Source organism: Suillus paluster, assembly GCF_016628075.1.
Source record: "Suillus paluster strain FC165 chromosome Unknown EDB91scaffold_22, whole genome shotgun sequence".
In the NCBI taxonomy this organism is placed as follows: domain Eukaryota; kingdom Fungi; phylum Basidiomycota; class Agaricomycetes; order Boletales; family Suillaceae; genus Suillus; species Suillus paluster.
The window spans coordinates 425,852-451,373 of record NW_024537582.1 but is presented as its reverse complement, the minus strand read 5'-3'; the positions used below and the strand labels follow the sequence as shown (position 1 = coordinate 451,373).

At 47.8% G+C, this 25,522-nt stretch overlaps 8 protein-coding genes across 8 annotated transcripts; 6 read left to right on the top strand and 2 right to left on the bottom strand.

The window, feature by feature from the left end:
- Positions 1 to 87: 87 nt before the first annotated feature.
- EDB91DRAFT_1336234 (uncharacterized protein) lies at positions 88 to 1,599 on the bottom strand (the record flags this gene model as incomplete). The annotated part of the gene is made up of 9 exons (XM_041325527.1): positions 88 to 230; positions 309 to 348; positions 420 to 586; positions 609 to 789; positions 991 to 1,086; positions 1,123 to 1,163; positions 1,363 to 1,392; positions 1,433 to 1,461; positions 1,536 to 1,599. The coding sequence occupies 9 exons, from the start codon at positions 1,597 to 1,599 to the stop codon at positions 168 to 170; spliced, it is 711 nt and encodes a 236-aa protein (XP_041177825.1). The 3' UTR covers positions 88 to 167.
- Positions 1,600 to 2,394: 795 nt separating this feature from the next.
- EDB91DRAFT_1052304 (guanine nucleotide binding protein, alpha subunit) lies at positions 2,395 to 4,106 on the top strand (the record flags this gene model as incomplete). Its single annotated transcript, XM_041313670.1, has 10 exons — positions 2,395 to 2,484; positions 2,573 to 2,602; positions 2,656 to 2,703; positions 2,756 to 3,051; positions 3,108 to 3,375; positions 3,436 to 3,507; positions 3,563 to 3,634; positions 3,682 to 3,794; positions 3,843 to 3,902; positions 4,064 to 4,106. 10 exons carry the CDS (start codon positions 2,395 to 2,397, stop codon positions 4,104 to 4,106), a joined length of 1,092 nt encoding a protein of 363 aa, XP_041177824.1.
- Positions 4,107 to 8,361: 4,255 nt separating this feature from the next.
- EDB91DRAFT_1280124 (RTA-like protein) lies at positions 8,362 to 9,770 on the top strand. Its single transcript, XM_041324717.1, has 7 exons — positions 8,362 to 8,504; positions 8,558 to 8,691; positions 8,740 to 8,762; positions 8,804 to 8,909; positions 9,031 to 9,196; positions 9,254 to 9,324; positions 9,380 to 9,770. Exons 1-7 carry the CDS (start codon positions 8,389 to 8,391, stop codon positions 9,445 to 9,447), a joined length of 684 nt encoding a protein of 227 aa, XP_041177823.1. The 5' UTR covers positions 8,362 to 8,388; the 3' UTR covers positions 9,448 to 9,770.
- Positions 9,771 to 11,932: 2,162 nt separating this feature from the next.
- Positions 11,933 to 14,147, top strand: EDB91DRAFT_317917 (uncharacterized protein). The gene is made up of 13 exons (XM_041326843.1): positions 11,933 to 12,288; positions 12,343 to 12,375; positions 12,432 to 12,451; positions 12,507 to 12,521; positions 12,570 to 12,608; positions 12,664 to 12,692; positions 12,751 to 12,764; positions 12,821 to 12,856; positions 13,016 to 13,075; positions 13,134 to 13,268; positions 13,326 to 13,545; positions 13,600 to 13,651; positions 13,706 to 14,147. Exons 1-13 carry the CDS (start codon positions 12,216 to 12,218, stop codon positions 13,904 to 13,906), a joined length of 927 nt encoding a protein of 308 aa, XP_041177822.1. The 5' UTR covers positions 11,933 to 12,215; the 3' UTR covers positions 13,907 to 14,147.
- Positions 14,148 to 15,609: 1,462 nt separating this feature from the next.
- Positions 15,610 to 17,787, top strand: EDB91DRAFT_1129779 (uncharacterized protein). Its single transcript, XM_041318584.1, has 6 exons — positions 15,610 to 16,222; positions 16,340 to 16,751; positions 16,799 to 16,880; positions 16,933 to 17,081; positions 17,106 to 17,378; positions 17,531 to 17,787. The coding sequence occupies exons 1-5, from the start codon at positions 15,633 to 15,635 to the stop codon at positions 17,376 to 17,378; spliced, it is 1,506 nt and encodes a 501-aa protein (XP_041177821.1). The 5' UTR covers positions 15,610 to 15,632; the 3' UTR covers positions 17,531 to 17,787.
- Positions 17,788 to 18,087: 300 nt separating this feature from the next.
- On the top strand, positions 18,088 to 21,458 carry EDB91DRAFT_1280102 (Cullin family-domain-containing protein; the record flags this gene model as incomplete). The annotated part of the gene is made up of 11 exons (XM_041324716.1): positions 18,088 to 18,316; positions 18,437 to 18,681; positions 18,740 to 18,813; positions 18,868 to 18,975; positions 19,042 to 19,349; positions 19,400 to 19,519; positions 19,574 to 19,993; positions 20,047 to 20,234; positions 20,289 to 20,508; positions 20,568 to 20,740; positions 20,799 to 21,458. The coding sequence occupies 11 exons, from the start codon at positions 18,088 to 18,090 to the stop codon at positions 21,051 to 21,053; spliced, it is 2,340 nt and encodes a 779-aa protein (XP_041177820.1). The 3' UTR covers positions 21,054 to 21,458.
- A 1,821-nt stretch (positions 21,459 to 23,279) lies between these two features.
- EDB91DRAFT_1081655 (uncharacterized protein) lies at positions 23,280 to 23,675 on the top strand (the record flags this gene model as incomplete). Its single annotated transcript, XM_041315404.1, has 1 exon — positions 23,280 to 23,675. The coding sequence occupies one exon, from the start codon at positions 23,280 to 23,282 to the stop codon at positions 23,673 to 23,675; it is 396 nt and encodes a 131-aa protein (XP_041177819.1).
- Positions 23,676 to 24,844: 1,169 nt separating this feature from the next.
- Positions 24,845 to 25,485, bottom strand: EDB91DRAFT_1237085 (uncharacterized protein; the record flags this gene model as incomplete). Its single annotated transcript, XM_041321541.1, has 5 exons — positions 24,845 to 24,918; positions 24,972 to 25,047; positions 25,097 to 25,194; positions 25,245 to 25,374; positions 25,426 to 25,485. The coding sequence occupies 5 exons, from the start codon at positions 25,483 to 25,485 to the stop codon at positions 24,845 to 24,847; spliced, it is 438 nt and encodes a 145-aa protein (XP_041177818.1).
- Between the last annotated feature and the right edge of the window lie 37 nt (positions 25,486 to 25,522).

The window sequence follows — 25,522 nt, the reverse complement described above, 5'->3', positions numbered from 1 at the left end:
TCCAGATCCAATCAACCACCAAGTTTACTTTGTATGGACTCTTCACAGCCAGGTTATTGCGAATAAAACGGACTTGCAATCCAAGCTCCCTGCAGGGTTTATTCACAGGATTATCAAAGAAGCATCCTACTGGCCACACAGCTCGGTCTACGTGGAATGCCAGTTCATTATTGGAAAGAATGCTGGAGGTGAGATGTATATGAGAACATTCCCTCTTGGACCTCGCGGGACTGTGACAGACTTCAGAGTCAAGCTGGACTACTACAAGGACGATGCAATGCGAGTGAAGAAGCTGCTAGTGGGCGCACCGGACGACCCTTTATGCTCCACGCCAACGCCATCACACCCCTGCGGAAAGATCGAGTTCCAGATCTGGTTTCATAGCGACTGCTAGGGCTTGTGGCACCCTACGCCCTCACCCTATAGTATATCGTTCGATGTTGACATAAAGAAGTTGCAGACGTCCGTCTTCACAAGTAACATCATCGAATAGCCAGCGCGTCTTCTTTTCGAAGAATTCGAGGTAAAGCCATCTCATATCCAAAAAGACACGGCCAGACCATTCGTTCCAAGTCCGGACACGAAACTTCAAAAAACTGTTATGGTACCAAGTGACCCAACGACACACCGTTAATGTAGTTTGGCACTTTCTCGATTCCTTTGATGAAGAATCTGCGGAGGCCGTAGAAGCAGTTGAACCAAGGCGTGGTCCGCCATCTCCGAACGGAAAGTTTGTGCGCAGTATGCAAGTAGAAGATTGTATCACCCTGCGGGCTCGGGCTCATTTTCCTGTCAATGTGCCAGGTATTCGGAGCAATGTGTATATTCAAAAGGCCAAGATTACCGTGTATTGGGCGGTGTAACACAACGGGGTCGTCAGTGTGTGGATTGGAGAACAATCGAGGGTCCGTTTGGCAAGGTGGTTCTGGCCTGCCCTGTCCACGTGATCAAAGTGTGCAACCAGGTCAACGATCATCCGTCTCGGATTACACTTCGATCGGCAAAACGGTCCAGACGACCGGGGAGACGGATTCAGATAGTGGTTTCATGTCCATGGAAGGACTCATGCGATCGGTTTCCCTCAGGCTGTCAGAATTATAAGACGCCACATTGATCACTGACATTTGCCTCTTGAGTACGCGGCACGCCAAGTAGCCCACTTTCTGTAGTACGTTTCATTGATGACCCCTACTAGTAACCTAAAGACGTTGCTCGCAGACAACGCAGGGATAGACGACATTCAAATCACATCCACGGCATTCCCCGACACTCTCTAATTGAGCCGCATCAGTCGCATCTGACAGTAGTACGATAAGTATCCGCTATGCAAGCGATACGTCGTCGTCGGCAGGAGGAGCTCACGTATGTAGGCGTCCGGCGAACCTGCTTGGCCTATAGGGACTCATGCCATTAGGCATAGCACATGTCATACCTTTTCCGTGGGAAATGACGATCCCCCTCCTGTGAGTAAGTAGACATTAAGTCATCAACTTGCGTGAACCTCACTTGTAATTGAGCCTTGATCTGAGGCGTACCTCGTGACTTGCGGTATTTAGGTCCTTTGTTCCCACTCGGGCAAGGGTTGGATGATCGGTGCATGTGGATCGATGCTGGGCGCTAAGCACTGATTCCCTTGCACACCGAGCATTCCTATTACCGTAGGAGTGGCATCACAAAAGCCACAGGGCGCAAGGCTTTTTGATCGTACGCGAGTCTCGGAGTCTTCAAGTTAGTAGAGTTTGTTGCCACCATATGTGTCGCGGCCTCCGCAGTTGGCGCAGTAGCTACTGCAGTTACTAAGCACCTGTTACCATTTAGAGACCCGTACGTTACCCGCTGAGCGACTGAGGCAGGGTTGTTCGTTATCTGTGTATAAAATTTGTATGGCACAAGATCTTATCGCATGGAATCAGTTGAGATGGAATGACCCAGCTGAAAAATGACCTGTTGGAGATATAAACCAGGCGTTGAAACTTTGAAAGTGTGATGTAAATAATAATCAATTGCGAATATCCGCGGTGCCATGCTGGCTTTGAAAGTGAAAGAAGAAGATGCAGACGTTTAGCCGAGACAGATCTTTGACCGAATTTTCCCCCGGGACTACCTTCAGGATTCACTGTAATCAGCTCTGTACTTCTCTCTTGTGCTCTTTTTTTTCGTAGCAGGACGTTGTTAGGGCCTGTGCTGGAAAAGACACTAAGGTTGCACTGCAATAGGTGTTGATACTTGTTACTACTCAGGCAGGTTGTTTCCCGCCGGCGCATCACTCCCACTCACACAGCCCTCAATCATCGTTTGATACTGCTCTTCAGTTGTAGTCTGGCTGTTGGATTTATAGCCTTAGGGCCCCGCATTCGTGTCTGCTCAAGACTTGTCGATATTCTGTAGGAAATCATGGGTGCGTGTATGTCGTCAGGGGGGATGGTGGAGATCACAGAGGAAGATAAGCGGAGGCACAGGGAAGCGGAGAAATATCTCAAGGAAGTGAGTTTGCGACAGAGTGATACTCACCTTCGCTCGTCATTCTGCGCGTGTCACTGGTAACATCATATTGACCATATCCATTACATAGGCCAGGACCAAGATGGTTTCCCAGGTCAAAGTAAGCTCGAGGCCCAATTCACGTATATGGTTCACTTCACGTATCACATCTAGGTTCTTCTACTAGGCTCTGGTGACTCAGGAAAATCGACGGTTCTCAAGGTAAGGTCTCCCTCAGTCTACTTGCTGTCAGTTCACGAGGCTTCTTTCCAAGCAAATGCGACTGATTCATCGGGTGCCCTTCTCGGCAGCAGAAATCGAGACTTACCGCCAACTGGTGTTCAATAACCTGACAACGGGCATGAATTACGTCTTCGAGGCCATGGAGGACATGGAGCTCGAGATTGTAGAGGAGAACCTGCCGCACGTGGAACTCATTCAGAATGCTCGGGATATTCGTGAACACGAACCTTTTCCTATATCATACTACGAGCCTTTGAGAGCTCTTTGGGCTGACAGCGGGGTTCAACAGGCCTACGGAAGAGGAAATGAGGCTGCTCTTCCTGAAAAGTGAGTCGCATGTTTTTGTGCCTTGCTTCTTCCATCTTACAGCTCCCATTACCCAGCCTGTCGTACTTTTTCCCTTCACTAGACAGATTATTCGACCCATCGTATCAACCAACCGAACAAGATATCGTCCAGTGTCGAGCTCGCACTATCGGGATAACCGAGACGACGTTTCAGCTCAGAGACCATGAAATGCTTATGGTCGACGTCGGTGGTCAGAAGAGCGAGCGGAGGAAATGGATTCACTGTTTCCAAGATGTCACCAGTATTCTATTTCTAGTCAGTCTAAGTGGGTATGATCAATGCCTTGTCGAGGATCGGGATGCGGTGAGTTTATCTTGCACGTCGCGGTTTGACCGGACACAAACCTTCGTCTCCTTGATTTAGAACCAAATGCAAGACGCTATGACAATATGGGACTCGATATGCCACTCGCAATGGTTCAAGCAGACATCAATAGTACGTCAGGTTTTCCTCGTGATTTTGACAGCCTTTTACGCATGCCTACTATCAGATCCTATTCCTGAACAAGGATGACCTCTTCCAAAAGAAGATCTCTCACTCTGACATCAAAAATTTCTTCCCGGTAAGTCACCCTCCTATGCCTGACTCTTCCTACTGAGAGTACATCAGGATTACGAGGGTGAACCGGGGGATGCAAAAGCTGGGCGAGATTATTTCCGGCGGCGTTTTACACGGCTCGCTCACAAAGCGGGACGTTCCAAAGAACGCGAGATTTACATCCAGTATGCCTTTCTCTTCTTTACTGAAGACGCGGCCTTAACACTAGAAAGTGTAACAACTGCAACTGATACGGAAATGTTGAGAGTAGTAATGGCTGCTGTTGAAGGTCAGTTCTTATGTGGATACTTGTAGAATCAAATCGCTAACTGCTTGCTTTCTAGAGTGAGTTCTTCCTTCTATTGATCCTTCCCCCGCCCGCCCGCGAGCTTCTTGATGTCGCCCAACCGTACGCTTATCCATTTCCCACCCGTCTCTCTACTTCCTTTCATAGCATCGTTCTTCGATCCAATCTCCAAATCGCGGCACTAATTTAATGTTTCTTTTTGCTGTTTATCATTTATTCGTCTCGTCATCGACGTCTGCATCTCGCTACCGTGCTCAAAAACATACTTCTATCGCCACCTTGGATATTGGGGGTCAATCTTGCATACTCAAATTTCAACATTATTTTGCATCTTAACCACCCAATCTCTCCTCCGTCTGCCTGCTTGCATCATGTAACGCATCTGATTCTGTGGCTTCTTTTGTGCGTTCTTTAAAACAAATAGTGCCGTTATAAGCAAAAACGTGAGTTAGCCCCCCTTTACGATCGGGAAAAAAATTCCTGATGCCGCTTCTATAATTTCTTACTAGATCCGCGAAATCATGCTATGAAGATTCATCACCCCTATTGGAACCTAATGGTAATTAAACCGCAAGGTACCCTTGGCCAAGAAGCCGTTCTTTGTGGCGCCATACTATCTAAAGTGGGAAGGCCCACTCACCCCGCCTCGATAACTGGTTGGTTAACACTTATTTTACTTATGAAGAGTGTGCCTTCACCTGTTATACTTCACACATGTTGTATCTCTTCCCTTCCCCTTGTCTCTCCTAGAACCATCGTATCATTGATCAAGCTCTTGTACATGCAATTTGTGTACTAGTATACTAGTTCATGTAATGTCTGCTTACGGTATTTAAGTTTTCTTCCTCGCTGAACGCTCTTTGCGTCTTGATTTGGCTTTGATGTATTTTTTTGCATTTCCTGACGACTTTGACATCGTGATGTGGCGTTTATTATATTTTGATCTGATCTGTATCTCCACCACAATCCAAGGATTATGTCAACGAGTAGGTCGATTTCCTCTGTCAGACTAGTCTGGGTGAGGTCCGTCCGCACGCACTTGAGGTCTGAGGGTTTATCTGTATCATGAGTGCTCGAGAGTCATTAATACAAGCCAATACAATAGAGTGTTTTAGTACATATGTATGCTGCCGTGACCGGTTAATCTTATCCATAATGTTGATCCGAGGTTAATTTCACGGTGCGCCCATCGGCCGTGTGTCGTCTTATATGTATGTATGCGCCCGGAGGAACAACGGAGAAATTGGAATGGCATGGGTACACGGAAACCGCCGACTGGCGTGGGCAGAAACCTTGCTATTGCGCATATTGTGAGCCCCAAGTTTAACGCCTCGGTGGATTTCTTGTCAATACGATCGACTAACTGCCGATCGATATTAAGGGCGTGCTCTGCTCTGACTCGTCGCCACAATGACTTTCAAATGCCTCTTAGTGCCTCTTCGGATGCGAATTGAATGGTTCGCAGTGCGCCGAAAACTTCGGAAGAAGAAACTTTCCATTGATGATGTTATTTGAATCTGCAATTTCACTATGCCCAAGTCGAACGATGTGTAAGTCCGTACACTCGCAGCTTTTTTGCCCATGCTACGCCACCACGAAGTCCTCTCAGGAGGCTGAAGTTGCCCACGGTGCCGAGAATACCGGGATGGTGTGTTCTCATACGTCATACCTTTGGAATCCTTTCCATCCGTGCGATTGGGAATAGTGTGAGGGTTCGAGGTAGACTGAACTGTGTGACCGGTTGTGGCTAGTGGGGCGCGTTATTAAAGTGCGTCTTTAATAACCCCGTCAATTCAGATGTCGTGTTCCTCGACAGGCGTCTGCGATAGACCCATTTGATACTCAACTGAGTCGGCATAATGATTACAATTTGAATGTTTGATAATGAAAAAATGACTTGGCTGTGAAAAGTCTTGACCGATACGAATTGGAGGGAAGTCTACGGTAGATAATTGAGACTTAGTTGAGCATCGCAACTTGATAAGATCGTGATGCATACATGAGTAATGCTATGACGTACCTGCCAGTCTGTGAAAAGATGTAATCCATTATCCATACGAATTGGAGAGGTTTAGAGTGGCAACTGGCACATGAGCCCAAGCCCTACAGTGAACGTGCCGACTCCGGATCACATTCACGTCGCATGCGCCATAGACGGCGGTTGCATGTCAGATCATAGGTTCAAGGCCCTAGTTGCTCCTCTCAAACTGTAAAGGGATGTCTTCAGGACGTTTCATCATATCTGCAGAGCTCTAGAGACTGTAAGTTAACTGTTAATATAACGCAGCGCTCTGCTTTCGCTTTCGTTTTCCTGACGCATGCTGATTATGTTTCGCAGAATATGATCCAGTGGCAAATCATTATCCTCGAACTTTATCGTCTGGATGATTCCTGAACGAACTGCAACTGCAGACGTGGAGGAGCCGCGTGTGGTTGAAAGAGAGTTATAGAGGGCATACGGGTGAGAAGTTGTGGCTACAGTACGTAACTGAAAATGGTTGATTAAGTCCGTACACTGTATCTCAACGCGTACTAACTTACTCCAACTTGCAAAGAATCCGGTGGTCGCAAATGTAACGTCTGACGCTCTAACATAATCAGAGGACGAACGGATACGCGGTAAACGTGTACTGACCACCAAACCACGTACCTTCGAACGCAATGTTAGCCCGCCGAGACGTGCGATGCTGACGTTTTGACAGGTCAAGGTTAGTCTCCCGTAGTCAGACCTTGAAAGAGGAAGATAGTCGTTCCTTCTTTATCAAGGGCCAGGGCCTCAAGTTTCGAGGCCTGAAATTTCTGAAATTTCTCTAAGTTGCTTTTCTGACTCACGTGACAAGCATCATATAGTAAGTTGTAACCACCCTTGGTTCTGAGCATCCTTAGTCTGTCTGTCCTTTTTCATGATACGCGCGATTTTGACTCATAAATGATGTGCATATATCCATAGGTCGCTGGTCAAGCTTGCGCTATCACATACACAGACTTGACTGCGTGCATTTAGTTGGAGATGCCACAAGCTTAAGGTACGATCTTGCAACCAAATAATACGTCCTGCTTACAGCCCAATGAATATTGGGGTAGAAACAATCCGACTTGATGCGAGGTCCGCTGTCATGGTTCCTTCACCGAATCTGCCGCACGACATCTCCACGTATAATTGCTTCGCCAGCACTCGTGAGCAATTTCTACGACAGGAAATCTATATTTTCTGACATCCAGTCACTACCGTCTCCAACAGGACCTCGTCGAGCTGGATTGAGTCAAATATGCTCATTGAGATGTGTCGGTGTGAGCCTTTCTGATGCAGTTCCAGGTCATAGCTTCTGGCGACGGTACTCCGAAAGGAAAAGTCCACGCTGCTTTCCCCGGCGGACACACTGAAGAGGCGAACGGATGGGGTTGTCGGCGTTGCATAGCTGGGTGTTGCTGGACGGGTGCAACGTGATGGTTCAAAAAAGTTGCAACCAGAAACACCTTTTGGTAGCAGGGTTTATCGCAGGGCGGCTTGCAACGGCTTGCATTATGGGGTGGTCAACGTGACCTCGCTTACACCTGCGAGATGCCAGTTGGACCTTACCTGCTCCGCTAGTTAGCTCTACCGCCTTCCAATTCCGTCGGCCGATGGCAAACTTAAGCTTATTGCGCGCGAGTACTAGTTAACACCTTTACTATAGCTAGTAGATCACTTTGCGACTCAAGTACTCCGTGTGCTATGACAATGTGTTCACTTCCTTGTCATAGCACACGCAGTACTTGGGTCGCAACTCGCCTTTCTGACGCTCCGATGGCTCTAACTATCGCGCCATTAAACGGTAAGTGTTTCTCTTATTCACACTGCTGTCTAGATCTCTCACTCTGAATCAGTCTGAATCCCCAGTGGACACTCCCACACTTCAACCCGTCAAAGAAAGCTGACGGGCAGGATCCTCCGTCAATCAAAAACGGTCATGTCATCATCATTCTCTTTTCGTTAATTAATCATCACCTTGACCCAGACCTCGGTTAACGTGATGCTTCAAAGTGCCGTTGACTGATACTCCCGAATACAGTATGTCATTTTTTACCAGTTGTTAATTAATATGCGACCAACACGGCCTCCACAGTTGATGAATACCTTGCGATTCTTGCTGCCCAGGCCGAGCAGACTCAGATAACTATGCGGGCCACGGTGTGACGCGGAGGGTCAGGCTCAGCTACTGGATGCGAAAAGGCCTGAAATCGACAAAAGCAGTCATATTCACCCAGTATTGTGTACCCGTTCAAACATGGTTAACTCAACGGATGATGGTCTATGATGGTGATTCACCCATTCAGTGGGTAATCCAGGCTCCTCTATCTCTCGCTCTATCTGGATACGGTCATTTTCCTGGTTCCGCGGTGAGGAAACCCCGTTCCACTGATCGGCGACCTCGGTTATACTTAGCCATTTCATAACTGATTGATTGAGGACGCTGCGTGCAGTCCTACACATGGGCCAGGCACTCAAGTATAGACTGTGGTGGATGCTTCCCACAGCGACCTTTGCGGGCGTCATGGAAATATTTGGATGGAGTGCCAGGTTTTGGTCGAGCCAGAGCCCCAAGCTGTTGACGCCATGAGATGCAGTGAGTGTCCGTGCAGCATGAATCACTCCCATAGCACACAAGCGTTTCACTGCAGGCTCGTCGGCACTATCATAGCACCTACACCACTAGTCGCAGCTAATTTTATCGTCCTTGGCAAGACAATCACCCAAGTTGGACCCCAGTTCAGCCGTCTGACCCCCAAGATGTGTTAGTGTTACTCTTATGTACTAGCTTTAAGTTACTGACCTAGCGCAGATACCATCTTGTTTTGCTCCTTTGTTAGTATCATACAGTTAATCCTTTATATCTCGACTCCCAGGATGTTATTTGCTTGGTCGTACAAGCTTTTGGAGGCGCATCCCCTGCGCACGCTGTTAATCAGGGGACAAGTGCTAAGAAGATGTGTATATCATCCAGTATTTCGTGTGACATTCACTTCGCAGAGACAGGGCGCGGACATTATGCTAGGAGGAATTGCTGCCCAGCTTTATGCGTGATGATGGGCCCTCGCTTTTCTCACTAACATTCCTTTCCTTCGCTCTTTAGGTGCTATAGTGGTCTATGTCACTTTGGCGGTCGAGTTTCTCTTGCATTTAAGAAATAAGGCACCCTTCCGCCACGTTGACAATCGTATGTCGGAGAAAGGTCAACGTCCCATAAATAAGAACCTGCAACTTATGATTTTCGGGGTGGAATTCTGCATCTTCATTCGGTTAGCATTCAACACATCTTGTTATCAACAGTTATAATGTGCTTAATTCGTCTTTAGATCCGTGTACCGTACTGTAGAGCTCGCCAACGGATGGACTGGGACAGTGATTACAACGCAGCGCTACTTCGGTACGCTATCACTGTCTTCTCTAGGAATACGCTGATAATGCTCTACTGCCGACAGACTGGCTAGATGGTGCATTAGTCACTCTCGCTATTTACACTCTCAATGTCATGCACCCAGGTATCTAGCTAGAGAGGAATGGTCCTGTTGCTAATGCTTCACAGCAAGCTGACGACGAAGGAGTTAGAGACTTCGATTTTACACTTTAATTGCCCTTGAGCTTTACAACGAAATGGCTGGACTGTCACAACTACTAGTAGACAGCGGTCACCATTGGCATAATATGACTGCGCTTCGTTGGACCTCTCCCGCTCGTTATGCATATACTGCTTCTATTCAAGTATCTCCCTACAAGCCCCTGTGATTGTCGTCACTTCTTGGATATTTCTAGTTTTCGCACCGCTTGTCTCCTGCTGTCCCTTCCAATAATGTGTTGCAATTGACGCCGGGCTTATACTCATTCAGACTCTCCCCTGCGACCTGCCAGCCCCTGCCGTCCTGATCTATATTCTCTCATAAGTATAAGTCATATAATAATATCCAGAACCTTTCACCATCCCTCGGATTCCGAGTGCGCACATAGACAAACATGGTAAGTTCACGCTGATTTCCCTCCCTTTCATCATCTCAACTCGTATTCTCAAGGAACAGGCTGATTTTTTAAACATGGACTACGACCGTATTACTGTCGTCTGATAGCGCCTCAGCGGCCTCATCTCAAATCGTCGTCATTCCATTCATTTGCAAATTCTAGCTCTTCACACATCGGGGGTTTCAACATTTTGCCTCTTCAAGATTTCAATCAAAAGCAGGTCAAGACCTGGCTAGAGCATTCCAGACCTAGCCTAGAGCGTTCCAGAGCACTCTAGATTACCTTTCGAATGTAATTTCACTGACGGCAAAAGGTGGTAAAATGTCAGTTTCCCCGCTGTGTCAAGATCCCCGCCAATTATATCACGTCACCCTAATAATAACACTACTCTAACCCCTATAGGGCCTGCCACATCGTTTCACCGACCGGCGGCGAACTCAAGAACCTCTCCAGAACGGCATTGGTTCGAAACAGATTTTATGTAAGTACTGATATCACTGACACGAACAGCTATTCGAAACACGGTGTTTATCAGCGACTCACTAGTGACTGCGCCTTCATGCACAACGTTAATACAGTTATCATGATTTTTGGGCCGTCACTATCATGTAGTTCACTCTGGTGACCCAAGTCAATTTTTCCTACTAAGTAATACATCTCTAGTTTATATATCTAAAGTTTTGAAGAAAAATATGCAACTGTTCGAGCACAACGTCCGAAACAGTGAGGGGACCTTTTTCGGTCATTGAGACATTCTAATCGATTAGCTAAGTGCCTTAACAAATTAACCAATAATAGGCTACGTCCGAATGGCAGCTCCACTAAGCAACAAACATTCCTTCGCTACACATGTTATTATCATATTTGAGCAACTATAACATACGTTCTGAAGAGCTGGGATGATCCTTAATGCATCCTCAGCACTTTCATGTCTTTCGAACTCATTGATTTTGTGTAATGTAGGTTACAATTTTCAAATTGTCTAAATGTGGGCTCTTGAACAGCAAAGAAACACTTCTCGGGTACATTCTGACTGATCAACATAATGTAAAAGTTACCATGGAACAAAATACATGTCACCTGAATGCACATAAGCAGTTTCGAAAGATAAAAATATGTTGTTGTGTAAGGCAAGTTTTGTATCAATGAGTGATGGTGTTTCACTGACCCATTGATTACTGCGGTTTCTCTGTGACATCCCCTGTTGCGGTAATATACGGTTGGGGTGAGCAAGATATACTACTTACTGAGCAAAATATTGATGTCCTTATGCTATTCTCCAGCACTGACATTCAGATGAGAGGTAGGTTGATGGTATAACCGGAGCAGCTATCTCACTACAAAATGGTTTTATAGCTTTTGAACTAGTCTGGGTGAGCAGATTCCTATGTCAGATGAATAACTAGAGGATTCAATTAATTTTGGGCAGAAAGCAATGCTGGTCCCTCATGACCGTTCTATCTCAGTGTACGTATCTTATATTATGAGTACAGTTGGCAAGTGTGCTGAGCCGAACTGACCTAAAATGCTTTCCAGGAGCATGCACACCTGTCGACCGGCAGCAGTGTGTAGTACGGGTACTACTACAGGAAGTGATCGATGTCTTGGCACTTGTTGGGATGCTCTGCAAACAACACCGTCTAAATTTTCGTTACTCATGGTACTGATTTGGTGAGAAACCAATGTAGGTTGCCCAGTGCCCACCCACACTCGCACAAAGCTGATCGTCCATTGTGGCAATCGCCAGTTTAAGACTGAAGGGCCAGGAAGACCTAAAGACCAAGGAAATCGGCGGTTATACAGAACTTTGAAACCCCGTCAGCCTAGGATCTGGAGCCGAAATTACTTCGAATCAGATGAAACGCCTCCAATTGATTCGCATCCGATCCCTGGTGTTGCAGGTTGTACCGGTATCGAAGTGCGACACATCCCATACATAATGATATCTCCGAACTTGTTCACAGTAGCCAGCGTTCTGTCCTCACGCTGTTATCCTGTGTTCACCGTCAGGAAGCAGAACGAGCTATTAGCCTGTGGGCCGTTAAGCATGCCGAGAACTTGCCGGGACGGGTTTGCTTCTGTTTTTTAGTGAGGTACAACGCTCACGCTTTCAGAGTTCTTATATAGGCTTAGCCTACGAGAAATCAGCAGTCTTAGAGCTAAATTTCGAAACACGACTATCAGCTTGGTGCCGTACATCGGTGACACTTACATAATGAGAATTGATATATAGGACACCGCATCGTAAAACGCGTCCACCAACGCCCCGCTCACTGACACCAATCCTTGACCAACCCCTAAAATATGACCGTAGTGTCAAATGATCCCAGTTGGTGGCCGGAAATTGAATTTTATCATGTTGGCAGCTATTGTGCAGGTTCGTGAAGGAAGTCGGATGATGTTGGCTCTATCTTTGACTGTGGTTCTGCAGTCGCTTCTACTGTCGCAGTGATATACGATTGGGGTGAGCAGGGTAGTACTTGCTGTGAAAATTACTGATGACTCTATACTATCATCTAGCACTGACATTTGAACAAGAGGTAGGTTAATGCCATCACCAGAGCAGCCGTCTCACTGCTAATAATGGTTTTATAGTTTGAACTTGTCTGGGTGAGCAGAGTACTAGAATAACCGAATGATTTGATCAATTCGAGGTAGAAGAGACGCTTGTCCCTCATGAGTATTTTCTATCTCAGTGTACGTAGTTTATGTTATAAGTGCAGCTGGCAATTGTGTTAACTTCGAGTTCTAGCTGCGCTATGGTGGAATACTATACTCGATGTATGTTTTCAAGGCAGACACATTAGCGTCGTGCTAATAAGTTATCTCTTCCAATCAGCCTCGATGTGCCGTGTATGTCTTTTCACACACTATACCTATGTTTGTTTCTTCTGACTTGTGGTATGAAGCAAATATGATGTCACTCTCGGTGACAGATGCTGTGAGTACACCACTTCCTGCCATTCCCGTTCGACTCATTGCACTCTACATAGGGGTGAGTTACATCCTCGACCTGCTTGTTGCTTCAATATATCGACCGAAACAGATGTGAGTTACTTGGAGCACTCAATCTTCCTATACTCATCGACAATTGGATTTTCCAGGCACTTTTTTTGCTTTCGAACAATGGTGGATCATGCCCATTGCAAACACCATCTTGGGTGGTGAGCTATTCAGCTTCAGTACCTTGGTGTTGTTGGCTTGACTGAAATGTCGCACAAGTCATCATGATTACTCGGTTGCATGCTATGTATCAGCGATCCAGAAAGATGCTCATCTTTCTCGTTGTAATCTTCCTTGCCGTGACGATTCCCAGTGCAGTGATCAGCGTAATACAAAGCGTGCACCTTAAAGGAGGTAAGCTTTAATAATTATGAGTGATTCGGCGCATCAGGCTCATAAGATGAATAACAGAGGAATTTGTCCTTTCCGGTTTTCACGTGTGCATTTTTGAAGGAACCGTTCAGCTCCCAGCAACCATCACTTGGATACTTGGCACTGTATGGGAGGTCCTAGCACTGTTTCTTGCAGTCTGGATTGCTGTAAAGCACTTCCGTGAACGACCACCGACAGGGTCGATGATCGAGGACACTTTTACGGTGTTAATAAAAAGTCACATAATCTACTTTGCATCGTGAGCTCCTCACTTGAATAGGATTATCTAACGCTGAAGTTCCGCGCGTTCTAGCTTTGTTGCTGTCGCGTGCCTTGAAATGAGCATGTTGTCTCCAAATCTCTGGGTACCCTTTATCTATCACTGATTCGTCGGCCAATCTGACCACTTGTCTATATAGAACTCATCTGTGGGAGATCAGATTTATTATGGCATTGTGCAAATGTCTACGCTCATGCAGATGTTTGTGTTGGGACCGCGCCTCATCCTTAGCGTTCGAGAATATAACGCTAATGTCGTGACTGACTCTGAGGAAGCGCCTTGCGTTAGCGCAATTGCTTTCCAGGAGCGCACATACGTGTCAAATGGTAGCAGTGTGTAGCACGGGACATACTGCAACTTCAAGTGATTGGCGTCTTGACACTTGTCACGATACTCTGCACTATGCAGGGAACACGAGTCTTGGTACTAAGTGCTGACTTGGTATTTTAATTGAAATAGGTTTGGGGCAAATATGTACCATCACGCATTGTATACAGCAGCATCGCTTCTATTTAGTAGTCTATAGCATCTACTTATTGGTTAGATTTGAGGAGCGATGGAAAAGTGACGCATTGGACCCGAAATCCATGGACACCGGGTCTGATGTACGCCCACGTCGTCCAAACTGGGCTTTATGAAGGACCTTCGTCTTTTGGCTTTGTTCTAATCGACATCGACAAATACGGGAATGGGAACAAGGACCTACAAGGACACACATCCAATTTCAAGACAACGCAACGAATCACTTCAAGAATCAAGACGAATCGGTCGGATCCCATGCCAGAAACCTTGTGCTTAAAGCGAGCAACATCTGTCAGCGCTCAGGCCTCAGGCTTCAAGAACGACACTGTATCATACCCATTCGTCTCGCGGCTCTTAAGAGTAGAAATCGTCAGTGAGGTGCGGTAGATGGACTGACTGGGAGGCTCGCGTCAAGACAGGCTGTTCCGTCTCGTCTTGCAAGGTGGCGGTCGGAATTTGTGATGACGCGGACAAGACGTAGTTCTGATTGGACTGGTGGCTATCTCGTGTACGAGGCAACTACTTTCTACACCCGTTTTCCATAGAGCTCGTCCTGGCCACTCGGTCACAACATACATGACCAGAAAAAGATGACTGATAAAAGTTGCAAGTTATGAAGGACAGCAGAACGTATACGTACTCCAATACCCCAAATTTCACAGGCAGCAGGAGTAGTCTCCCGTAGGCAAACCAAACAGAACGTATCGGTGAGTTCATGAATATTAATCATAGTTTACTTTGGTGTGCTGAGGATTTGTGATTTTCCAGCACGTGACCGACGCGTCGAGTTGGCAAGCACGCACAAATAGCTTGTTATAAATATGGCGGTACTCCCTAAATTCGCATTCGTCGAATATCTTGCCAGCGAACTTTACATCTGACGATATTCAGCCATCATGTCTTCCATCACTTACGTCGGCAAACGCGTGGCTATCACTGGGTTCTTGTCGGTTTATTTCTTTCGAGAAACCGTTGTCCGACCTACTGTTCAGCTGAGGTCCGACCCGAAGGTTTCCGCCAGCCTGGTCGTGTCGGAATTTTGCATTTCAACGATCACTCTCATTCTGGCCGCCAACTACGCTGCACGAAAGTTCCTAAGCATGAACAACGGTACCTTCACCGGCAACAACGCTACCGGCGGTATCCCCACTGCTCCCAGTCCTCGCCCGCCCGCCCATTTAGCCCTAGCACCCAATGATTACGAATCCTCCGATAATCCATGCATGATCGAGTTACCGATTTCATCCTCGCCTTCAAATTCCTTTCAACAATTTTCACCATTTCAGTCATCGTCATCTGTATCAACGACTCGTCTCCTCATTCTCGATTTGCCACTCAACTCCAAATGTAACCGCCTCTCAATAAATTCTGATACTACCCTCGTCGTCCACGACGACGACATTCTCTCGGACGAAACCTCATGGATCAAAGACATTAAGTTGTCTGACGACGAGAGGACCTTCCACGAGGTACGGAGTGTCATACCCTAGACATGCGTTGGCTAACATTTTGTTCGCATATAGGAATATGCTACCGCACACCCTATGCACGCCCAAGACGAGCACAACGTCGACACACTACCCCCATCTGTACCATTCCATCCATTCTTGTCACTTGTATCAACACCTCTCGATTTGCCTACCTTCACCTCCGATACTACTCTCGTGGTCCACGACAATGTTCTCCTCTCTGACGAAGCCGAGCACACCAAAGCCATTGAGTTGCCTGGTGACGCGGCCGAAGGGACTTTCCACGAGGTACAAGCACACCCTACGCTCGACCCGCACGAACACGACACCCTACCCCCATTTTTCCCATTCCAATCCTCGTCGCCTGTATTTCAATCAACGTCCCTCGATTTGTCAATTATCGTCTCAACCTGTAACCACGAACCAGCATGCACTACGCCCGACAAACACGAACACCACGGTGACTTCGACATCCTACCCGCGACAACAACAACTATCGACATCGACTATGGACCCTCACCTATTAACACTAACCTTGATACTGACCTGGCCCTTCCTGGACCCACAAATCCTACTAACGCATTGACTCAGAAACTGAAGGCCACCCACCTCCGAAGTGGCCAGAAGTTCCTCCCAGACAAAATCAGGTCTGCCAGACAACAAAGGTACGTACCTGTTCATCGCTAGACTATGGCACTCATCATTGTTTATAGCGCAAGCCTCGAGCTTCCCGACTGACTACTGCCCGCGACAGCATTGCACGTTCTTGCCACGCCAACAAGCTCGGTCAGTCATTTTGTCGTCACGTCCCTATTGCTCGTTGACTCAGTACAACTAGTACGTCACCTCGTGCACATTTGCGAACGGATTCGCGTCGACCACGCAGCCCTCATTGACACCTGGGTTGCTGGCATGACAGAGGTGGGGCTCAGCTCGCTGCTGACCGGACACCGTGAGACGTCGCCAGCATCACCGCCCTCTCCCATAGTGGACGAGGTTTCCGCTCCAGAGCCCGGTTCACGCATGAAGGCCCGCCTTGCATCACTTCGCCAGCGAACGCATGCGGTCGCAGCAGCAGTTCCAGCTACCACCGCCACCGCCACATCTTCATTGTCCTGGCAACGCACCGGTTCTAATGCACTTCGACATCAGAAGTCCCGCCCATACAAGCTCAGGGTTTTCTTACAGCAAAAGGTACGAAGATGCTTATCGCTAGACTACGCCACTCATCTCGTTTATAGCGCAAACCTCGAGCTTCTCGCCTGAATGCTGCCTGCGACAGCATTGGGCGTTCTCGCCTCCAGCGACACGCCAACAGAATCAGTCAGTCATTTTTCGTAATGTTCATGTTGCTTGTTGATTTCTGTACAACTAGTACATCACCTCACACACGTATGCGAACGAATTCGTGTCGATCAATCAGCCCTCCTCTATAGCTGGGTTGGTGGCATGGCGGACGTGGGGCTTACCTCAAGGCTGACCAGACATCACCCCATGTCGCCAGTATCACCGCCTCCTCCCAGAGTTGACGTGTTTTCAGTTCCAGAGCCCGGTTCACGGATAAAGGCCCACCTCGCATCACTTCGCCAGCGAACGCATGCGGTTGCAGCGCAATCCCAACCACCACCGCCGCCGCCGCCACCGCATCTTCACTACTCTAGCAACGCATTTCATCATACCATTTCGCACCCACCCGCTTCACTTTGGCGCACAGAAGCACCGCCGCCTAGCCGGGATAAATCTCACAGGCCACGAGAGCTGAAGAGAACGCCACGACGCCGCATCACGACCATTTCACGACTCTCAAGACACCACGACTGACGCTATCCGAAGGAGACCACCTACGACACTGAAGACTGAGAACACGAAAAACGCCACCATGCTAACTGAAGATCCCTCTCATGACACCCCTCCGCTATCCGCAGGAGACGACTTCATGACACGAAAGAACACGAAAGACGCTACGACGCCATTTCACGACAATTACGACTGATGACACTAATCACAATGGCCTACTTCATTGGGAACACCATGCTCCCCCACAAGACCCTGGCGAGACGAGATTCGACCCGCTTTCAAGTGCGACACCACGTCCTTGGTCGCTGGAATCGATGTACAGGGAACCCAGTGACCTCGTCCTGTGGAAACACTTCGCTTATATCTACACTACCCTTTCCCTCGCTTGAACCGCCTGTTCTGCACATTCTTGTATTTAATCCCTCATGTTTTGTTTGCTCGTATTATATTTTGTTATTCGTATCATGTTTTGTTACTCGTATCGAATATCATTCTCGCAGTTGTTTTTAATGTTTCTGTGTTTTCTGATTTTTACCACAATTAGCTGTCCCAAAAATTGTGTGCACACCCAAGGATCTCGATGGACCGTGACGAGACACGATCGTATCGAATATCATTATTAGTAATTCGGATTCCACATTCGCTGTTTACAGAAGGAGATGGGAACAACATACTCGAGCTCAGCTCCTACTACAAAACTGCTTTCGCTAAACCCTCTCAAACGTAATGAAAGATGACTGATGTGATTAGCCTGCTCACGTTCCCAGAGACCTCCAAGGCATTCACCGCCTACCGGTCCACAGTAGTCGACATTGACGATCGGTCGGCATCTCATCCACGCAAAACCCCACGTTTGGACGCCGACTCTGACTCTGGTTCTGCTTCTAGGTCGCGCGATTATCTCAAAGGCAAGAATGTCGACAGAGCTGGCCCGACTAAGATCCAGGTGCATGGATTTGCAGGTATGCTTTTATTCTCATGCGGGATGTGGTGCTCATGAGAGGCTGCGATGGGTGTTGTAGGTGGTGCGGTCGGGTCTGCGCTGAACCATGTTTATGATAACTTGTTTGCGCGGCTGAGAGGCAGTATTGGGGAGTTGTTGACCAAGGGATCTTATGAGCTTCATACGACGTATGAGGGTGTTTACACTGCGTGCCGAGGAGTCGTGTGTGATGCCGGGAGAGGCGAATGCTTGTACGAGGCGCTGAAACTTGAGATCGATAAATGTGTCAGTCGGCTGGCGCTAGAGCTCGAGAAGGCCAATAAGGAAGTGGTAGAGTGGATCGGACAGTTCGTCGAGACGTGTGCGTGGTTCGAAGAGCAAGTGGTGAGTTGACCGATTGTAGCTTCGAAGATTGCGATTTGATTCATGGACTGTCGTCAAGGCACTGCTGGAATCGCTTCTGACCTATCTTGACCGTGCTTATGCGCTGAAGAATCCTAGTATTCCTTCTATTCAGTGGGGTTTCCTTTATCTGATCTATTTTCATGTGCTGACGGCTCTGAATTTCAGTGACCTCGCATTTACACGCTTCAGAGAGCGCATATTCAGCAATTCTGACATTGGCGAGAAGCTTCAGAAAGGAATCGAGACATGGGCAACATGGGAGAGGAACGAGAGGTATGCACGCTCTTCCACGTCCATATATTCATCTGTCAGTACTTACACAGAACACTCATAACCTAGGGAAGTACACATACACCGCCCCTTCCTCAAAGCGCTCGTATCCCACCTCATCACGCACCACGTATATGACGCCATTTTCGAGCGATACTTCGTCGAGAAAACTCTCGCGTACTACTCGAACGAGTCGTGTCAGAAAGTCGAAATTGAGAAAGCTAGCGCGCAGGAGTTCCTTGCGCACTGCAAGGAGCGGATCAACGAGGAGCATGGTAGAGCGAGGGATGTGATGCTTGATAGCACGGTCGTACTTGTGAAGGAGAACACTGTTCGGGCGCTGTTCCAGGGGAGGCTGGAATGGATGTCTAAAGAAGGTTGGTGCGACTCGATTTATTGGGTCTTTGTGTTAAATGATATCATACAGTTGTCGGGCCGCTGATGGAATCCAAGAACACACCTAACCTAACAAACGCGTATGCACTGTTTTCATCGGTAGATGGCCTGCCCGTGCTTTGCCGGGAGTTCAAGGGCTATGTCCAGGCAGGTTTCGTCTCGTTCACCCAGCTCTCCCGCTGATACATCAAACTCTAGAAAACAGTACAAGGTATCGTGAAGGATACATCCAAGGACGACGAGATGGTTAGCCGTCTCCTCGAGTTCAAGTCCTTCGCAGACACAGTGCTCAATGAAGCGTTCGTCGATCCCGCCAAGAAACAACACAACCAAGACTTTTCCTACGGGCTCATCGATGCGTTCACCAAGGGGTTCAAAGCCCGGCGCAATAAGCCTGCTGAGCAGATCGCAAAGCACGTGGACAGACTCATGCGCCATGGACAGCGAGGCATGTCGGATACCGCGTTTGAGGCGATGTTGGATGCTGCCCTTGCGCTGTATAGGTTCACGGATGACAAGGATGTGTTTAGGACGTTTTATCATCGGGCGCTTGCGAAGAGGTTGTTATTGGAACGCAGCGCATCTGATGATTTTGAGAAGGCCATGCTGAAGAAACTCAAAGAGAGTACGTACTGGAGTGCCATTTTGTTTCGTGTTGCATGCTGATAATCTGGGCAGAATATGATCCAGAGTTTGGGATGGGAGATCACATGTTCAACGACCTTGCGTTGTCACGAGATATTATGCGGGAGTACCACGCTCGTATTGGGGACGAGAGTTCTGCGCAGAATCTCTCTGTCATGGTGTTGCAGCGCAGCGTCTGGCCGTTCCTTGCGCGAAAGAAAGACGTGGACTTGCCCTTTTGGGTGAGCGATGCAGTTTACTGGTGTGTCCGCGTACGCTTATGGTATGTGATATAGATGCAAGCAGATCTGAACAATTACACAACTTTTTACAAGATCAAGCATCAGGGGCATAAACTCGATTGGGATCATTTTCTTGGGACTGCTACGCTGAAGGCGCGGTTTGCAGCTGGTCCTAAAGACCTCACAGTCAGCTTATACCAAGCTGTTGTGCTGCTTCTCTTCAACGACGAGACAGAGATTGGGTACAGACAGATCCTTGAGGCAACGCGTATGGGTAAGTATCGTGTTATCGTACAAAGCTGTCATCAGATACTAACGTAAGTTTCGAACCAGACGATGCGGAGCTGAGGAGGACGCTGCAGAGTCTGGCGTGCGGGAACAAGAAGGTACTGAAGAAGCGACCAGCGGGGAAGGAAGTGAATGACAACGATATGTTTTACTTCAATGCGGAATTCACCGATCCGCGAGCGAGAGTGCACATCAACTCAATCCAGGCGAAGGAGACGGTAAGTTTCTTTTCTTCGTCTAAAGCGTATATCTGATTCGGTCTAACACCCTGTTTAGGCCGAGGAAAACCAGCGGACTCAGTCGCACATCGAGGGAGACCGGAAACACTATTTGGATGCTGCGATCGTACGGATCATGAAAGCGAAGAAGGAGCTTTCGTATGAGCAGTTGAAGAATGAGACGATTGATGCTGTGAAGAGCCATTTTGTGCCGGAGGTCAGTGTTATTAAGTCGCGGATTGCGGGGCTTGTTGAGCAGGAGTATTTGAGACGGGATGAGGATGATATGAATATGTACATTTATGTAGCGTAGGGACGATGATGTTTATTGACGACGTGATATAGTCAACTTGTATCGTTTGTGTATCTCCGTAGCTCCTGTCTGTCGCTCATATGCGTATGCACCTAGAACAGTGTCGCCAGGGAGGGACTGCTTTCCCTTGTTGATAGCGTAGCTCGACATCATACTTCAGCAGAGTTTTCACGCCTTTTACCGCCTTCCTGTTTGTGAGATTTTCGAATGACGATGAAGAGTCATTTACCGAACGGTGGGGGGTGGCTCGTTTTGACTGGCCTGGGCGATGCCGCCGTATCCTGCAAATGGGTCCAGCTGAGACAGGTCTCAGTCAGCGGACGGTTGAACCAGACAATCTGTATTGTGTTCAGATATTTTCGATGTAGATTCTCTTAAGCATGAATGTCGGACCGAGGAGTTCGGATCCTCCCTCCTGGACTCCCAGCTACGACATCCATGCTTGATTGCAGATCAGTGAGAAAATGATAACGGTCGATTTGCTTGAGTATATTCTTCATTTGCGTCTTGGAGTTATTGTCCCAATACTCGAAGTCGGTCTACCTATTAAGTTAGTTATGACCTATACCAAAACCAAGGTACGCAGACCGACCTGCTGTTGTTCTAGTTCGGGGACTGTCCGATCGATAATGATTCCTGGATGAGGTACTCGACTTTACAGACGAGGGACCTGTCAAAGCGTTCTTAAAGGTCAATAAGGAAGAGTAGGAGAAGAATGCTGAGCTCTTGTTCAGTTGCCGCTCGCATATCCGGATTCCGGATCCGTAGGTTGTGTGCCCTGATGAAGAAACTGATGAGTTGGATGCATATGTAAGAGGAGTGTACACGGTACATTCATTTGCAAGGTGTCTTGCCTGCTACTTTGTACGACGCCGGACTAGATTGACAGAAAGCGTGAAATTAGTGGGCGAAAGACAATATGAGGACGGGGATGATATGTGAGAGTGTTGTGCCTGGATCTTCGTTTTTGTACGTGATCGGTGGGGAAGGTCTGACTTGCCAGACCTCTGTTGCACGGAGTATGGGAGCAATCTGAAGTCGGCGTTCGAGAGATGGGAAGACGAAGAAGGCGGGCAGAAGAGATGCCTGGCCTTCTGAACATGTGCTGACTCCTGAGATCAGCCTCGAGGTGCGGGGATAATGAAGGATCGGGTAGAGGTGGAAAGATCTTGCGCCGAGTGCTGGAACAACTTCAAATCTAAAAAGCCGACTTGGTCGAAGTTCCTCTTAAAGTGCATTTGAGCAGTTCGTTTTTGGTTTAGTTCAGGTTTGCGTTCGTAAGCACACATTTTTGGTTAGGTTAGGACCCTGAGGCGGTTGTATCTGCAATTATCAAGATAATCGAAAACAATCATAGCTATCTTGGAGTCTATGACTTACCTATACGGAACCCGAGAATCAGGGATTATGCCGAAAGGCTAGGCCCCTGTATTGGTATATGTCGTTCGTAGGACCTTAAGGGTCTAGAGCGCAAGCCTCGCCTCTAGCAACCCACCTTAGGTATACCTTTCTTTTCAAGGCAGGTCATGAGTGAATGAGTCCGTAACTGCTATCGCAGCCTACCCTTAACAATAGGGCACGGACCATTTACTCCTGCCCAGACATGCTTAAAAGGAAGGGTTCCTACGTAGAACTAGAAGTACAAGCGGTCGGGGCAGCTGCCTCCCGCTTTACTAGCCCCTCCCTCCCATTGTAGTGGCGCCCTATCTTCGGAGACGGTGGACTGCAGCACGCAGTGCACAGCTGCCCCAGCAGTTGAGATGACATATCTAAGGTTCCGTAGTGGTGAAACTCCGAGGAGGTTCACCACTACAGAAGTTTAGATATGTCATCGACTTTCGGTGATGAAGGTGTCTTGCCTGCCTGATACACATCTTCAGAGGACTACACGTTCTTCAGGCTTTCGTCCTTTCCTTGGCGGTGGTTTCACTTCTCAGCTGTCTCTCCCACCCGACTGGGCTGCAGATAGCTTACAAGTGTTTTCGACGAGGCTTTCTTTCGAGGACTACAGTACACTATTTCATAATGTATATGTTAGTAATGTATAAATCTCATCTTGTATCGAGTTTTGGCAGCTCCCATCGTGGTATGCGGGTAGACGCCCAAAAAATTGTATAATGTATAATGTATAACCTTCGGAGGTCCGATATACACTATGAGATATGGTTTGTACTGAGTAGGACCACTGCTGAGTTGCCGGAAGTTGATGCATAACAACGTTGTAAGATGAACAATTTTATAGTCATTCTAGTCCCAATGGTGCGCAGCCCTATGAAATGCCAGCCACATCCAAAACCCGCCCTCAAAGCGGCGGAGGCTATCGAGAAACTTGCGTCAGTTGCATGTCGACGAACTGGGCTCGTTCCGCCTCTCACCAAGGCACCTCAGCTCCAAACTCTCAAACATGAATTGATGAAGTCCATAGAGGAGCTTGCAACACGAAGACAGATCATTGGCACACCACTGACTGTTGACGAGATTCTCGACCCTCAGGAAGAGAAGTGGATTGGGGAAGTAACTGGTTATGGAGATGATGGTGCAATTGTTGCAGAAATTCAGTGCCGGCAAGGAATTAGGAGCGGGGAGCTGGTTGAAGTGGAATCAGATGATGAGGCAGACTGATGATCAACGGCTTGCCTCATAGATGGATTGGTCGCGAGTCTATGCGGCACAGGTTGAGTTGTAATCCTTTGCAATCTTGGTCGTAAAAGCAGCAGCGTTATCCTATGAATCTATGGGCACTTTGAGATTCTGCCACTTAGCTTACAATTACACAATATTTGGGCCGTTCAGTTGATGGTGTGATCGTCCATGTATCACATCGTGATCAACGTGCGATAATGGGGGGAGGGGACTAGATAAGATACCGCAGGTAGACCATAAACGAAAGGAGATAGCACTCATGTCGATTTAAATGATACATAGTCTCCTGTAGGCGGACCAAGGCTGATAGAAGGAAGACAGTCCTTCCTTCTGATATGATACTTACACGTGATACATCGCTGGGAACAAGATACCATATGAGCCTCAAAACAGAGTATGCGGAGCTGAGGAGGACGCTGCAAAGTCTACAAGAAGGTGCTGAAGAAGCGCCCGGAAGGAAGTGAATGATGATGATGTGTTTTACTTTAATGCAAAATTCACCAATCCGCGGGCGAAAGTACACATCGACTCTGTACAGGCGAAGGAGACGGTAGGTTTCTCGTCTTGCGGTAAAGCGCATCTGCATCTTTGATCAGGTTCGCTGCCCTGTTTAGGCTGAGGAAAACCAGCGGACTCAGTCGCACATCGAGGGAGACCGAAAGCACTTTTCGGATGCTGCTATTGTGCGAAATATGAAGGAGCTTTCGTATGAGCAGTTGATTGAATGAGACGATTGATGTTGTGAAGAGTCATTTTGTGCCGGGGCTCGGGTGATCAAGGATCGAATTGGGGCCTTGCTGAGCAGGAGTATTTGAGATCGGATGAGGGTGATATCCATTTGTATATTTATGTGGCATAGGGATGCGTGATGTTTATTGACGTGACATAGTTGCATTCCATGCCTCCTGTCTGTATTCGGAGGGTTGTTCCTCTGGCCATGCACCTAGATGAGGGTATCGCCAGGGAGGGACGACTTCCCCGTGTTGATAGCGTAGCTCGACATCATGCTTCAGCAGAGTTTCACACCTTCCTTTTTTGAAGGATTTTCGAATGACAATCGGAAGGAATCATTTACCAGATGCGGCTCATTTTTATTGGTCTTCCTGGCCGCTGTCGCGTCCTGCAAGTGGGTCCAGCTGAGACAGGTCTCAATCAGCGGATGGACCATCTGCATTGTCCAACATCGTCCGAAGAAATTCAGATATTTTATGATGTAGGTTCTCTAAGTATGAGTGAGCCGTTTGCAAATGAGAGAGAACGCGATGGCATACTAACTCGCACGGTCTACGGCTTGTATATACTCTTCATTTGCGTCTTGCATTTGTTGTTCCAATGCTTGAAGTCGGTTTGCCTTACCGGAGTTAGATATGACATGTATCAGGACGTAACGTGCGCCTGACCTGCTGTTCTTCCGGTTCTGGGACCGGTAATGACTGGATGAGATATTCGATTTGTTTCGCCTTTACAATAAGGTCCTGAACGAGCTCGTTCTTGTTTGCTAACGAGTGGTTTTAATCATCGCGACTGAGCGTATACATAAACACGCACCTTCGAATAGTTCTGGGGGATCATATTTATCTGGATTGCGTATTTTTGTGATGGGTATTTGCTCGCTGACTTGGAGGAAGGTAGACCTGGCGGTGAGGTAGGCGATGGTGCTTGACATGATTGTAAGGAGCTGAAATGCTCTGTTATAAGCTGTTGGTTGGGTGAGACTAGGAGAGCTTACGCGTTGGATCTCATCCTGGAGCTGGGTGATACGGTCCATGTGCGAGAGTTCCTGCAGCATGGCGCTGCCAGAGGGGCAGGGAGCTTGTGTGGCCACT

Coding starts and splice junctions, on each gene's coding strand:
- EDB91DRAFT_1280124 (XM_041324717.1), top strand. CDS start 8,389: ATGGGCCAGGCACTCAAGTATAGACTGTGGTGGATGCTTCCCACAGCG. Junction 8,505..8,557: donor TCGAGCCAGAGCCCCAAGCT/GTTGACGCCATG, acceptor TCACTCCCATAG/CACACAAGCGTTTCACTGCA. Junction 9,325..9,379: donor TACAACGCAGCGCTACTTCG/GTACGCTATCAC, acceptor TACTGCCGACAG/ACTGGCTAGATGGTGCATTA.
- EDB91DRAFT_317917 (XM_041326843.1), top strand. CDS start 12,216: ATGACCGTAGTGTCAAATGATCCCAGTTGGTGGCCGGAAATTGAATTT. Junction 12,289..12,342: donor TGTTGGCAGCTATTGTGCAG/GTTCGTGAAGGA, acceptor GTGGTTCTGCAG/TCGCTTCTACTGTCGCAGTG. Junction 13,652..13,705: donor TGTTGTCTCCAAATCTCTGG/GTACCCTTTATC, acceptor TTGTCTATATAG/AACTCATCTGTGGGAGATCA.
- EDB91DRAFT_1129779 (XM_041318584.1), top strand. CDS start 15,633: ATGCACGCCCAAGACGAGCACAACGTCGACACACTACCCCCATCTGTA. Junction 16,752..16,798: donor GGGTTTTCTTACAGCAAAAG/GTACGAAGATGC, acceptor TCTCGTTTATAG/CGCAAACCTCGAGCTTCTCG. Junction 17,082..17,105: donor TATCACCGCCTCCTCCCAGA/GTTGACGTGTTT, acceptor TCAGTTCCAGAG/CCCGGTTCACGGATAAAGGC.